General features: G+C 37.3%; 5 protein-coding genes across 5 annotated transcripts; all 5 read right to left on the bottom strand.

Moving 5' to 3' along the window:
• Positions 1–81: 81 nt before the first annotated feature.
• Positions 82–1,509, bottom strand: TM35_000053480 (uncharacterized protein; the record flags this gene model as incomplete). Its single annotated transcript, XM_029023003.1, has 1 exon — positions 82–1,509. The coding sequence occupies one exon, from the start codon at positions 1,507–1,509 to the stop codon at positions 82–84; it is 1,428 nt and encodes a 475-aa protein (XP_028885818.1).
• A 771-nt stretch (positions 1,510–2,280) lies between these two features.
• On the bottom strand, positions 2,281–6,717 carry TM35_000053470 (putative diacylglycerol acyltransferase; the record flags this gene model as incomplete). The annotated part of the gene is made up of 1 exon (XM_029023002.1): positions 2,281–6,717. The coding sequence occupies one exon, from the start codon at positions 6,715–6,717 to the stop codon at positions 2,281–2,283; it is 4,437 nt and encodes a 1,478-aa protein (XP_028885817.1).
• A 448-nt stretch (positions 6,718–7,165) lies between these two features.
• Positions 7,166–11,950, bottom strand: TM35_000053460 (putative diacylglycerol acyltransferase; the record flags this gene model as incomplete). The annotated part of the gene is made up of 1 exon (XM_029023001.1): positions 7,166–11,950. The coding sequence occupies one exon, from the start codon at positions 11,948–11,950 to the stop codon at positions 7,166–7,168; it is 4,785 nt and encodes a 1,594-aa protein (XP_028885816.1).
• Positions 11,951–12,417: 467 nt separating this feature from the next.
• TM35_000053450 (putative DNA-directed RNA polymerase II) lies at positions 12,418–12,816 on the bottom strand (the record flags this gene model as incomplete). Its single annotated transcript, XM_029023000.1, has 1 exon — positions 12,418–12,816. One exon carries the CDS (start codon positions 12,814–12,816, stop codon positions 12,418–12,420), a length of 399 nt encoding a protein of 132 aa, XP_028885815.1.
• Positions 12,817–13,470: 654 nt separating this feature from the next.
• On the bottom strand, positions 13,471–15,507 carry TM35_000053440 (uncharacterized protein; the record flags this gene model as incomplete). Its single annotated transcript, XM_029022999.1, has 1 exon — positions 13,471–15,507. The coding sequence occupies one exon, from the start codon at positions 15,505–15,507 to the stop codon at positions 13,471–13,473; it is 2,037 nt and encodes a 678-aa protein (XP_028885814.1).
• Between the last annotated feature and the right edge of the window lie 70 nt (positions 15,508–15,577).

The following is a 15,577-nucleotide window of genomic DNA, read 5'->3' as shown; positions in this document are numbered from 1 at the left end:
ATAATAATAATAATAATAATAATAATAATAATAATAATAATAATAACAGAAAGAAAACAACAGCAAAGGATTTTAATTTCCCTAAACACGCCTCTCTGGATGGTTAGGCGAAACATCAATGGGTGTATCTCTATGCAAAGAGGATCCTTCCCCAGTTTCCCGCTGAAGAAGTTGCAAGACTTCTCGCACTGTATCTCCAACTTTTAGATCAAAAAACTTCACAGTGTGTAACTGTTCATTAAGGACAATCGCATCCATTTGCTCCATTTCTGTCATTTTGTGATAATCTTCCCTCACAATTTTTTCCATTAACGACCGCCAACGACGGCGTTCTGCTATTACACCTGTAGAGCCAAGTGTAGAGACATCATATGAGGCAATAGGACTTTCCCCTTTTGCATAAGAAAGATAAGCCCTATATAATGGTGCATACTCTTCAAATTCTTCGGGTAACTTCACTACAGTACCCTCCTCTAAAGAACTAGAGCTGAGAAATTGAGTCTCATCATCCTTATTATTATTATTATTATTATTATTATTATTATTATCCGTCTCTCCCTCTCCATTAGGGCTATCAGAAGTTGTATGATGAACTATGCCACTTTCGTCAAATCTAACTTTTCCTTCAGGTATGCTTTTCGTCTTTGCGTTATCAAAATCATCTCCTATTAATGAAAGTTCAGGAACAGAGGCAATAAATGCTTCTTCTTCTTCAGCTATTGAAACATTACCAATTTTTTTAACTTTTTGTTCATGATTTAACTGTACTAGAGAATTTTTTTCAGCCTGTTCTTCAATAGACTGACGTACAAGTTTTGCCTCTGCGATACGATTACGCAATTCCTCATCTTCCGCCTCCAATGAATCCAAGTCAAGAGAAAGAAACATACGATAATATGTCTCACGTGCAGCATTTGTTTCACAACCATAAATAATTGCACATGCCTCCATTAAAGAAAATAGATATTGTGCATTATCATCATGTTTGACATGATTATCACTGTTTGGTATTTTTGTTTTATTCTTTTCCAACTTTGTTTGAAAGAAATTTTGAAATCTATCACAAAACTCAAGTCGCTTCTCATTAAATAAATATCGAGCACTAGTCACCTCTCGTGTTTGTGGGTCCACGTCTGTCTGCATATGCACTTGATCATCTGGAGCTCCTGCGGCCCCAATAGAAACCCCGCGGCGTTCGCGATTCATCACACCGGCGAGATGCTGCCGGCCGCGCCGCAGTTCCACCTCACTGTACGCCAACGCACTCACGTCGAACCCCAATCGGTCCCGGTGGCGCTTGGAGATGAACTCGCGGTGGATCATCAAATTGTGGCCAAAGTCCTCCTCGTACTCAACCGTCTGCGGGAGCGGCATGGGGCGGTAGGCGATCTGCAGCGCCTCCTGCGCACTCACGCCGCTGGCCGGTGCGGCCCCGCCACCCGTCGACGTCGGCGCCCACGTGCGCTGCGACCACTTGCGGCGGCTGCAGCAACACACACACCGCCGCATCTAAACAGAGAAAGAAAGAGAAAGAGAAAAAGAAAGAGAAAGAAAAAGAGAGATGATTATGATGGAGATTAGAGGAGAAAGGGATGTGCAAAGGGATAGAAAGAGAAAGAGGGGGTAGGGAGGAGATGTGTATATGTTATCAAAGAAAATTGTGAATACAACAAGAACAAAACAAAATTAAAATAAAAAAGAGAAAAAAGAATAATTATAATTGAAGGTGCACAGCACACGTGGTTAAGATACAAAACAACGTTGTGCAGGCACCTTCTTTCTACACATTACTCATACACTCTTCAAAGGGAGAGTAGCAAAGCACCATTAAAAACGAAAAGAAAAAAAAAAACAGTAGTAATCTTTTTCTATTGAACCAACCAACACCTCAAATATTTGGGATAAGATTCAGTTAAAGAAAAGAAATTTTGGTCTCCTTAATACAGTATATGGGCCCCTTTGGCGATGTTGAAGAGAAAATATTCAAACATCAAAAGATATTAACATATTCAAACCAAAAAAAAAGTAGAAAAAATAACAAATAACAAATAAAAACACATATATACATATGTGTGTTGGTATCATATTTAAAAAAAAAAAAGGGGGAATAGAGATTCATTTTTTTTTTTTCGTTTTTCTTTTTTTTTTCTCTACCACCAAGGTATTGTGCGTCTACCCATACATGTCAACCTTGTTATGTGTGTTTGGGTGTTTGTGTGTATGTAGTCTGTATACAAAACATGACCACATTAATACATTTTATAAAACAAATAAAGATGCTTATTTTTTCTTTGGCTTCGTATGCAGAGCAAGTTCCATATCGGGATAACCTGCTTTAGCACGATACTTGTAAAAGAGTTCTTTGAGTGAAGCAAAGTATGCATCAGCTAGTGCAGATACATCTTCTGGATTATTTACATCCGCACCCGTTGGAATTTGTAGAGGTGATCCCACAACCAGTGTGAGTGGTGTAGGATGTGGGAGTGGGAATAACCACCGTCCAAATGGAAGCATAGGAAATGGAAAACCAAGAAACTTTAGTGCTATCCGTTGAATACGGGGAAATTTCGTAACATCTAATACATTCTGTTCAGCAAAGCACAGCATTGGTACTAATGGGACTCTTTCTTTTATGGAGAGTTTAATAAAACCCTGATGATAGGCAACGAGTGACATTAAAGTATTACTGCGTTTTGTAAGCACCAACTCCGCCTGACCACCAGTCACAATAAGTGAACTGTTTCCTCTAGAAAGATTAGAGAGAATCGCCGTACGGGTTACAGCAAGAACTCCAAGAGAAAGATTAAACTCACGCATTAGTGGGATATTAAAGATAACAGTTGCGACATGTGTAGCAAGATACGTATTCGTATTCCACCCAATTGAACGTCTCCATTTTTCAGTGAAATAGCAAAAGAGTGCCGTACCTGGAAAAACACCATGAGGATGAAAAGAGAATATATACTGATTACTACTATCACGCAGGTCTACAGTTTCATCATCACGAAAAACACGAAAATTAAAATATCTCTCAGCATCACTAAACAGATATTTCCTTACCCAATTTGTAAACGCTAAATTTCGCCGCGATCCAGTTTCCTCAGGATTACCCTCATAAAAAGGAAGATACCATAACCAAAAGGATAATTGTAAAACATCTATCAAATAACAAATAAGTGTGGTCATTGCAAAACGTATTGTATTATTCTCAACTACACGAAGATACTCAACATAGGTTACATATCCAAGGACAGCATAGACAGAAAAACGCAACACCATACGAACTTGTTTGAAACTTCCTAATACTGCTAATGTAGGAGTTATGAATGCAGTAAAGTATGCTCCTACAGAATAAAATGGTAATAATACGAGTGGTGAAAATAATATAATACCACAAATTAATGGCATTGAATAAAGTGCAAAGGTCACAATACAACATCTTATGTTAACAATTTGCGTTCCCAAACCAACATGTAATGCTTGTGGAATAAATGAAATTATAGAAGCAAGAACGCCACTTAATAATATCACTGGGAACCAAAACTGTAAGATACGAAATAATCCCTGCTTCTCACTATGGGCAATATAATACCAAAGAAAACCAAGAGCCATAGGTGTACTCATACCAAGTAGTAACATCATAACTTCGGACACCTGTACAAATATCTGAGCTATAACTGACTTATGTCGTTCCCATTGACTCTCATCCTCGTTGTTTAGATCCCTTTGTGGTGATTTTGCCACTCGACCCCATCGTTTGGTAGAGCGACGAAGTGTTATCAACAAACATGGCACCGCTGAAACTAAACTGAAAGCAATAATAAAAAATGGAACCTTTAGTCGTTTTGATGGTACTCCAGTATAATAGTCCCCACCAGCGGTTGATAATTCATCATTTTCTGCAAAAAACATTCTCTGTACATGTATATACAAATGCGCAAAAAGAAAAGCTCCCAAAAACACCAACATTGCCACAACACCTTCTCCATTCTCTTCTAGATAAGTTTTTCTTCGTCGTCGTGCATCAAATTTGGGAATAGATGCAAGAATGAGCAATTGACTAAAAACAGAAAACAAAGCAGCCGTAGGTAGTAAAAAATGACCCCTTTCATTTTCCAAAGTGTGCATAAGTGTAAGAATAAATGTAAAGGCATAACATGACCAACCAGCAATTTGTAATGTTACAAAAACGGTTCCACCTTTAAAAGGCATAAAGAAAGTATATTCTCCATTAGTACCATGCATTAATACTCCATACACGGTTTGCACACTAACACATGATATTGTGCAAATTCCCAATCCAGAGACAGAAAAAACAAGACCTATTAATGGAACAGTAGTATCCCAAAGTGCGGCAACAATATAACCAACTCCAGAAGCAATACAAAACATTAATACAAGTAAACTTGCAGCTCCATGTTGGGGTTTTGATAAATTTGCGAGAACTGATAAATTATCATCATCATCTTCTTCATATTCTGAAAAATGTATTTCTCTTTCTTCTTTTTCTTTTCCTTCTGACATTTTTTCTCTTGAATTTAGTTCCGCTATTGTTTCCTTAGAGGTTAAATCTTTATTTCCAAGTTGAAAATTTTTTTTATTACACCGTATACCCTGTGGAGAGAGACTTGCAGAAGCGAGGGTTCGTAAAGCAAACTGTAGTGCTACCTGTTCCCTTAAATCACGATGAGAAAAATTTTCTTCCAGAGTTGCCCTAAGAAGATTTAATGATTCCATCACTTTATCATGTCGACGTTGTCGTAAAGCCGCTAGAGGAGCTTCTACAGCAACGGAAAGTGCGATTAACACAAGTGGTGCCATTTGCAGTAATCCCTCTAATGTATACCCCATAAAAGGATGGTGATTTTGTAGAAAAAAAGGCGGATTGGTATTATTCATAGAAAAAAAGATAATCCCAATCGATTGAAGTGCAAAAAGAGTATATGTAGCCCATCCCAGTGCTTGTAAAGCAATATATGTACCACTTCCCTGAAAAGGATGAAATAAAGGAATACCTTCCTCTTTACCAGAAAAATGGGCCATAGGTACACTAACCAAGAAACCAAGTGATGAAAAACTCAATAACACATTTTTATTCAAGGGATGAGATTTAATCATCTGTATTTGAGAAATGTCAATCACAACTCGAAGAATAATGGAAACCAATTGTATGATTAAACTAAGTATTAAGGCTCCATTAAAGATATTTTTCTTTTTATTATACCCATAAACATCTTCTTTCTTTTGATTATCTAGTAATGTTTCACCTACTATAGTGCAACCAACTGCAAAAGCTTCAATAGATAATTGAATAAATAAGTGTCCCATCACACCTGTGGTTGTTGCAAAAAGAGCCCAACGAAAATTTTTGGCAGTCATATGCATAGTAAGAGATAGTATAGAAGCACTAAAAAATGCCCATCCAAAAGCTTGTAATACAACAAACTTTTTGCATCCACAAAAGGGTTGAAAAAAACCAAAACTTTCGCCATAAATCATACGACCAGTTAATTGTGTTGCAAGTGTTAAAAGAAGAAGAAGAATCAAAGAAATTGTTTGAGAAAGAAGCACACCGTCAATCCAAACTTTTCCTTTTTCAGTCTGATCATAATAAGCTCTATATTTCCTTATATAATGTATACTTCCCAATACAATACATGCCATTAAAACAGTTCCTGCTGAAAGAAAACAACGACCATATCTCGCTACAACGGATGATAAAGGTTGTTTCTTTTCTTCTGAATGTGATGTACGTGCCAAAGCTAGCATTGAAGAGACTCCAAAAAATGAAGAAAGTGCTGTCATACCGAAAGCGAATGGTGGAACTATATTACCTATCCGTATAAGAACGATTCCACCTGAAAATCCAGATAAATATATTACTAGGGAGAAAAAAAAGTACAGTGTTTCTGAGAAACTTCTGAAAATCTTGTGACCTGCCCTTTGTTCCCATGATAAAACCAAATAAATGAGAATGGCATTCATTAAATGAAATACAGTAAATATAATCATAATTGGTCCTGAAGCATCTTGAAACATTGCCCCAAAGTAACACAGTATAATCTGGGAAAGAAGGAAAATAACAACTAATCCAGACTCAGAATTTGGACTTTGAAGCATTGAATTAAGGAGAGAGGACTTACAACGTTTTCCTTGTGCAATTTCCTCAAAAACACGACTCGCTCTTCTTCTTGCTTCCGCTGGTGAAAAAAAACGAAGTGATAGGCCTAATAAAACATTACCTAATGATGAAAATATCTGCAGAATAGTAAGTGCCCCATATCTATACCCAGGTGGGTGTAACATAAGAAGATAAACCAGCATAAGAGTTGAGCAACTCGCAACAAGTGTCCATCCACAACTTTGAAGAATAACATACTTCTCTCCTCCAGCAAAAGGTTGGTATATACTGTAACCATTCCACAAATTGAAGCCCAATGGAATGGATAAAAATGCACAAAGTCCATTAAGGCCAACTGCAAGATGGGTTACCGGTATAAGAGGAAAAGCAGGTGCACCATCTTGAAAAACATCGGCCAGAACACCAAACATGAGAGAAAGAATTAATCCTAATACCCAGATTATACACAATGAAAGGGTTGAAAACCGTGGAACAGTGTAAATATCACTACCTGAAGAATCAAATGAATCCTCATTCTTCGTAATATGATCACATGATAAGTGGCTAATAAGATCGGAATCGTGGTCTTCAGACATGAAAAGGATAATATTTAATAAACAGCAACGCTGATCAAAATACTACTACTATAACAATAAAGAAAAAAAAAAAAGAAAAATACTTGGTAATAACCTTTAGAATAGTCTAAAACGGAGGAAAGAAAAAAGAGAAAAGGAAAAAAAAAATAAAAATAATAAAAATAAGAGGAGATAGTCGCATCATTTTTTCTAGTATTCCAAGAATAAATTACCTGTTATTGTCGTTTTTTTTTTTTTTTTTTTACTTTTTATTTTTTTACTTTTCGTATCACTAATACAGAAGAAAGAAAGAAAGAAAGAAGGAAAAAAAAAAAAAAAACGTAATACGCGCTTCTTGAGTAATCACTTTATTTGACTCCTCGACAAAGAAAGTGCTTAAAACGCACTATACCAAAAATAAAAATAAACATCAAATATGGCAATAATAATAATAATAATAATAATAATACTAAATTTCTATTCTGTTTAATCTTTTATTTGTTTCTGTTTGTTCCACACTGCCTCCTGTTTTAACATCATTAACAGTGTTTTGTTTTTCTTGATCGGCATGATAGCCTTCTTGTATTTCTTTTGTTTCTTCACTACGCAATATCTCTCTTTTGGTTGGATTCACTCCTACTAGTGGTTTCTCTGTTGGTTTGGTGAGGTACTGCACTTCCTCATGATTGTGAAGGACGAGGGACATATTTGGATATCCGGCGATGGCGCGGTATTTAAAGAAGATACGCTCCAACTCGGCAAAATAGCGCTGTTGGAATCTCGCGACGTCCTCGGGGTTCTCCGCGTCCACCGCGCCGTCCTCCGGGTAGACTGGGCGGCCAATGACGAGAGTGAGCGGGCGGTTGGTGGGCAGCGGGAGATACCAGCGACCGTACGGGATTGTTGGAAACGGGAATCCCACGCGCCGCACGGCGTAGCGCTGCAGCCGCGGCAGCCGAATATTCCCGAGCACATTATGTTCGGCGAAACACAACAGCGGGACGAGTGGGACGTTGTGGCGCAACGCAATCCGCACAAACCCGCTGTGATGAGTGACGAGGTGCATTTCCGTGTCGCTCATCCGCGAGAGCACCATCTCCGCCTGGCCGCCCGTCACGATGATGGGGCTGTTGCCGGCCTGCAGACTGTTCTCAATGCCCCGCCGCGAGACGCCCATTCCTCCAACCGCAAGTGCAAAGTCCCGCATGAGTGGAACGGAAAAAATGACATCCGCGCCGTGTGTGGTGACGTACGTCTTTGGATTCCAACCGACTGTGGTGTCCCACTGCCGCGTGATGGGGGCCCACATCGCCGTGCCGGGAAAAATACCGTGGGGGTGGAAGGAGAAGAGATACTGATGAGTGGGATCATTCATATCCACATGTCTGAAGCCAACCTTGTTTTTATCATTGTTGTTATTGTCGTTTTCGTCACCGTCGTCCTTGTCTGCAATCACGCGGAGATCAAAGTATTCAGCCACCCCTGAAAACACCCAGCGGTATAAAAAATCGCGTGCGGTGGCATTGCGTAAACGACCAGTAAGGTGAGGTCTTCCGACAAAGCGATTGAAATAAAATAACCAAAATGAAGTAGCAAAAGTATCTGCAATGAATTTCCATAAAGAAAAAGGTGATGTCCCACTTAAAAGGCAAGCATAAATGTGGTAGTGAAGAAAGTAGCCAAGTGCACAAACATTAGTTAAGGTTGAAATAAGATGTACATGTGGAAGGGTAGAAATACATGACATAACAACCATAGTTGAAGCAAAAGTCCAGGCTCCCATTGTGTCAAATATAAGAGGAAGACTTAATGAACCAACCACCACCATTGTAGGAATAGAATAAATAACAAAAGAACAAAAAGCAGCGTAAAGACGACGTTGTAGTGTTTTTTGTTTTCTACGTGCTTCAGATGGTGCAAACATTGGAACCAAAACAGCGATGGCGAATCCAAATAAAAGAAGTTGAAGTGAAGTAGATGCGGCTTTAATAGCTGCAAAACCACTATATGCATAACCGTAAGCGATGTAACCAAAAGCAAAGGGTACAAGTGCCGTTACTAAAATAGCAAAAAATACAGCTATTGAAAGACATGATAAATATACCCTTTCACGAATATGACCGTTATAACCTCGTCTTACGGTTTGTCCCAACTCATTTGAAAAAAAGGATGAAGTTTGTGGTGAACCCATACTACTCACTTCACTACTGTAGTCACTTGTCTGACGTTGAAGTAATGTAGCTCCAAGAGATGGAGATGGCAATGGAGAGAGATATTCTGATGGTATTGGGGAACGTCCTGTTTGTGCTAGTGATGGTTCTGTGCTGTCCACATCCGCATCGCTGTCATCCAAGTTAACCGAGTTATCCAATATAGAGAAAGGTGAAAAATTGTACATATTTGCATTACGTTTAAGTGAAACAAGTCCTAGTGGAACTGCAAAACATGTAGAAACTGCTGTTAGTGTAATAGGTAGTAAAGAAGAAGCACCACCCGATATACGACCTTGTACATGCAAATCACACACGGATGCAAAACCAAAAGAAGCTATAAGTGCAAGAACAGCAACAATACCTTCTGCGTTCCGTTCCAACACAGATGTGGGTCGTGGAGTAGGATCAAATCGTGGGATAGAATTTAGAATACAATACTGAGCACTAACACTAAAAACACATGCAGCTGTATACATAACCGCAGATCCTCGCCCTTCAACACAGCAAACAGCTATTAACAGAGATGAAGCAGTATAGAAACCCCATCCAATAGCCTGTAAAGTCACAAAGGTTGATCCACCTGAAAAAGGCATAAAAAAAGAATAACGCCCAGAAGCACGATGTAAGAAAGTACCATAAACGTAATGAACAGAGAAACAAGAAATAGTAGTTACAGTTACACCAGCAAGACCAAATACCAAAGTAAAAACAGGTTGACGTTCTGTTAAAAAAGCTCCAGATGCAAATGCCAATATTCCTGCTAATGCTAAAATAGTTACTATATGTGTAGCAGCTTCTTGTCTTGTTTGTGCTGTTTCTTCATCTTCATGAATAAGACGTACTCCATCATTTGCTGGTGGATCCATCCATCGTGGACCTGCAATAGCTTTTAAAAGTGATTCCGCATGGCGTAAATCTTCTTCATCTGGAATAGCTCGTTGAAGTACTCTATACAACTCCAATACTTCTTGACGTGAACGTTCTTGAAAACTTTTTTTACAATTTTGTTCCTGCGTTTCAAAGAAAGCTCCCATAATAATGCAAATAAGAGGTATGGTGGCAAATAATCCTTCCATAGTATACTCTAGGAAAACGTATTGATCTTCCATTATAGGTAATAATAAACCTTTACGTTTACCAAGAAAACTATTAGCCAATGCAACTAAAATATTTACAGCATAAACAGACCATCCAATAGATTGCATAGCTACATATCCTCCACAACCAACAAAAGGTTGCCATATGGAAATTCGTTCTCTCATTGAAATATGTGCAATTGGTACCACCAAAAAGAAAAGAAAAGTAGATACTTTTAAAAGTGAATCTGTAGGAATATAAATAATTTCTTCAAATTCATTTCCACTTACAACTGCTACATCTGTTATAACACGTAAAAGTAAACCAATTGTACAAAGAAGAATAGCTGTTAACATCTCTCCATTTAGTACAGATGTAACAAGTGAACGTCCTTCTTCTCGTAGTGAATCTTCCTCCTCATCATATCCAGTAGGATGAGCAATTTCTTCACTACATATAGATCCACTACGTGAAGATACACTCCATTGTTTACCATCACCTTTATGTCCCTCATAAAATAAATGTAATGATGCATGAATAAATCCTTGCGAAAGTGCAGTAAGTGAAGATTGAATAATAATAAAACGAAAATGAAGACTTTCTGTAATTTGTAAAGTTGCAAAAAATATAGCTGTTCCGAAACATGTCCATCCTGCACTTTGAAGAACTACAAACTCTAATGGACCTTTAAAAGGCATCCAAACTCCATATTTTTTTCCAAAAGCGATTCGTCCAAGTAGATGTGTACAAGGTGGAAGTGTAAATGTTAATAATGAAGAAAGTGTTTGACACATAATAAGTCCTTGTCGAAGACGTGGTTCCAAATCATAACGTTCAGATGAAAGTAAAAGTGCTAATCCCCAAACTACTCCAGCATGAATAATACTAGCAACGGTAAGTACAAGAGGACCGTATTCTGCTAAAATAGATAATTCATTCTGTGTAGAAGTAGGGAAACGATGTAATCTCACAAAAATAAGAAGTGTACTCATACTAATAACAGAACATAAACCACAAAGTATATGCCATGATGATGAAGAACTGGCACCTGCTTCATATAATACCATATCTAATTGCAAACTCGCACATGCAAGAAACCATCCAAAGGCTTGCATAATACTCATCTTCAGTCCACCAGCATTAGGCATAAAGAGTCTATAACCAGGTGTATACCAGTATCCTATTCCTACATGAATCGTTATCATACCAAGAATTAGAAAAAAGGCTCCAACAATAGAGCTTATACGTCTCATACCTGGATAATACTCTGCAAATGAAGAACTTGTAAGTATAGCTATACAAAATAATACAACTATACCAATTTCAGCATTAGGTGGAGCAGAAAGATCACGCCACCAAACAGATGCATCACTTTTTGATTCTTCTGATACTAATCGTTCATTATTTTTTCGTTTATGCCGTTTAGTTACAAAGAATAAGAGAGAAACCATTAGTGTAATATCTGCTATCGCACTAAAACAGCCCAATACGGTAAGTGTTCCGTAACGAAATACAGGTGAAGCGGAATCAAGATATTCCACATATACAAAAAGTAAAACACTAGATATCACTAGTATACCATATCCAAATCCTTGCATAACGACAAAGGCTTGACCTCCAAGGAAAGGTTGATACATACGAAAGTTTCGAAGTGTTAATCGTCCCATTATGGATGTAAGGAAAGCACAAAGTGTATTTAATCCAATGCTTGTAATTATAGTAGGGACCAAGGGGAATACAGGTGCTTGACTCTGAAATACATCAGCTAATATATTAAGCATCAATGCCCCCTCACAAGCAATAGCCCATAATACCATAAGTGTAATACTCATTGGATTTCGCATTAAAACTGCTGTTCGACGTGTGGATAATTTATCCGCACGAGTTTTTTTATGCGCATGGTGTCGATCGTTCCCTGGATTTACATTTGTTTGTTGCGCTTCTGGTTTTGTTGCCGTCTGCATCTCTACTTGTTGTTCTTGTTGTTGTTGTTGTTTTTGTTTTTGTTGTTTTTTTTTTTTTTTTTTGGAAAATGAAAATATTATAATAAAATCTGTCCTTCTCTTAGAAATAAAAAAAAAGGAATTATGCAGCTAAGGAGATAAGAAAGATAATAAAGAGAGAATAGAGTTAATAATAATTAAAAAAAAAAAAAAACATACCACCAAAGGATCATAACTTGACAACAGAAATAGAATGACCTTCTTGATATATATATATATATATATATATATATATATATATTTCTTATATAACTTCAACAACAATAACAGTCAATAAAGAAACACCGTTGAGAATTTCTCACTGAACAAACTCCTTCAATAAATAATAATAATAATAATAAACGCCCACCACCATTTTCTACTCACCTCAACAAAACCAAATAACACTGTGAGTAGTTAAAAAGAAGAAGAAGAATAAAAAGAAGACTTTACTCCACTTCAAGACCTTTCGCATGTGCCTCTCTTCGCAATTGTTCCTCAAAGGTTTGAATATCCTGCATGCATGCATCGATGGCCTCTAACAATGCCTCCTTCGGTGTTGGAATAGGTCGACCAGATCCATCTGAAGAGGTTTGCACTCGCAACTCCACACGATGTTGTGTTGGGTGAGGCACACGATAACCGGCAATGTGCACAAGCGGATTTTCGTGTAATTTCATACGCAGAATGTTTGCTAAGGTGTGGTCCTCCTTATCCAATTTAAACAAAGATGAGTTGGGCATTTTACTTGACACCTCTTCCGTTATCTTGCGGGTTCCCTTTGTATCGACAAGACTATCCGCCGTGATGTCATTATTGTAAATCAGCATACCATGTGGGGCCGACATTTTCTTTTTTTTTTTCTTTCTTCTTGTTGTTATTATTAAACGAAAATAAGGAGATAAAATTTCAGAGAAAAGAAAAACCTGTTCCTATTCTTCTTCCAATATAATTGGTTCTCTGTTTATGTGTATATATAAATATTTATATATACGTCTTCTTTTTCTTTTTAATTTATACCCCCTCTCGTTACCAAAACGTCTTGTTTGGGTGTTTTAGTCTCTTTCTGTTTTCCCTTGTTTCTTTTCTTTTTCTTTCTTCCCTTGAGTAATCAAAGGTGAAGAGAAAGTATGATTACGCTACTCCAGATAAGATAGAAAAAAAAAGGAAGAAAAAGCATCAAATAAATAAATAAATAAATAAATAAAAAGCATTGCAGAGGAAATCCACAAGAAGCACAGATTGTATTTCCGTTTGTATATACATTCAGGCATTCCACACTACAAGAAAGAAATAATAACAACTAAAATTAAATGAAAAAGACATCAAAAAAAAAAACTTTCAGAAAATACGATAGTATCAAAAGGAAATAAAAAAAAAAACCAAATAAACAAATAAATAAAAACGTTACATCATAACTTCTTTTTTCTTTTTTTATTCTTTCAAACTCTTCATAACCATTTGGTACTCTTTTTTTTTTTTTTAATCATTTCTCACTTAATTCAGCCAGGAGTTTCCATAGAAAAACTCCGCCCATCCCTCGTATTTATAGAAAAATTACTTTCGTCATTGGATTCTTGTGTATACAAGTGTTCTCTTAATTCCGCAAAACATAAAAAATGTGTCTTGTTGCCATTCACTGGATCCTGCACAGAAAGTGACCATGATGGAACCGGCAATCCACAAATAAGACACTTTGGTTGTTGCCAGTTCATTAGTAGAAACCGTCTCTCTGCGGTGGCAGATGCCTCAATGGAAATTCTATCCATCATCTCATTTACTTCAATTTGTCGAAGTGTGGATGATATAATAGCAACAGGAGATGATGGAATTAAAGAAGAATTTTTTTCTTCTGTAGAATTTAATGTACTGTTTTCATTCTTCACATCATTCTGTTGTGGTGTCGTTTGCGGGGATTCCATAAGGTGACTCTGTTGAGAGAGTCTCATCATCTCTGATGAGGATAAACGACGTTCTACTTCTTCCTCAATCTGTGCTTCAATCTCTGCACGAATATTCTTCAGACTCATGTGTAATTCTTGCATATAGTGTGTCTCCATATCATGTACACTTTCATGATATTTATCACTTAACTCCGTTTCAGTTTTCTTCTTCCATAAGGATTCTCGCAATTCACACAGTTCCTCTCCTAAACTCTCTGGATTCACAAATGCCTCTTCCATTAGCAAACGTCTAGAAGGTAAAGGATCTGGTGAGAAATTACATCGCTCTTCAGAAGGATTCATTACTTTCTGTTTTGTTGAATCCACTTTCATTACAGTTCCTGTTACTCTTTTATTTGAACTCCCCGGAGATACCGAAAGACGCGAAAACACTTTACCCTGAATAGACGGTTTCTCATGTTTAGATCTTGTAGATATTGGTGTACCTGTCTTTGAATGAAGATATTTTGATTCTCGTGGTAGACTTGAAGACAATTTTCCCTCTACCATTCTCCCACCATAGTAATTCAAAGATATCTCTTTCTTCTGTTCTATCATCATCATCATCTTTATCTTCATCATAGTTGTTGTTCTTCTTATTGTCTCTCCTGTTATTTGTTGTGAATACGGTTGCCCATTATCTGGTTCGCAAGGAATGACTGTACAACGATACAATAGTGAAGGATGTGAATTCTCTGCACTTACATCTCTTCGCACCACCCATCCAAGTGCCAAATCGCCATTGCCGGGTAAATATCCCGTTAATGCCTCTATGGACTCACACTCCCATCCATCCATTGGCACAAAGTAAAAAGTAGATGAGTTCATCTCCTTTACATCCCTCTCTTTACTATTGCTAAGAAGTGTAGATGTTCCCACAGTTTTATTTGATAATTCACCATTATACAGAATCTGGTAGAAAAGAGAATATGGTATTTTGCTCTTACTTACTACACTAATAAGATAGGCCGCACCATCCGCAATTTCATCTGTATAAAGTACAACTTGTGGAACTTCCAATCCTTCACTAGAACCTCTTTTTGTACCTTTTAAAGAAGAAGCATCCGCAGAAGAGAGAATAATAGTTTCTGTTCGCCGACTAACGATAAAATCATTCACTCGTAGATTAGAAAAACTCGCAGGCCAAGTATCTGCAAATGTAGTGGAAGAGAAATTAGGTACTGATTCTGAAGAGGATGAAAACAACTTTCCATTCCTTCTAAATTTACTTGCTGGAATCATATTACCCTCTTCATTCTCTAAAAAGATATGTGTAATATACTTCAATTGCGTAAATAAGAGTGTTCGTGAGGAAAGTCCACTATCCTTATCGGGACCCACAACTCCAATATTTCGTATTCGATACGGTGTGATGGTAAGTTCAGCTATCATCTCTTCTACAGACACCGCACCGACAAAAGGATAAAAAACACAATATCTTGAACACTGTGTAAAGTCCACACGTACTTTCATACGCCGTGGAGCCATACTATAAACAACTACAGCATACCAACCTTTAAACTGCGGTACAAAGGAAATGGCACACACATCGTCAATAATAACAGGATCACCAGCAATCTTTTCTGGAAAAGTCATTCTATATCAAATCGCTAAAAATAAACGTAATAGCAAAACCAAGAAGAAATAATAATTAAAGATTAAAAAA

Source organism: Trypanosoma theileri (genome assembly GCF_002087225.1).
Source record: "Trypanosoma theileri isolate Edinburgh chromosome Unknown TM35_Tth_5_V1, whole genome shotgun sequence".
NCBI lineage: Eukaryota > Euglenozoa > Kinetoplastea > Trypanosomatida > Trypanosomatidae > Trypanosoma > Trypanosoma theileri.
This window is presented reverse-complemented; position numbering and strand designations above follow the sequence as displayed.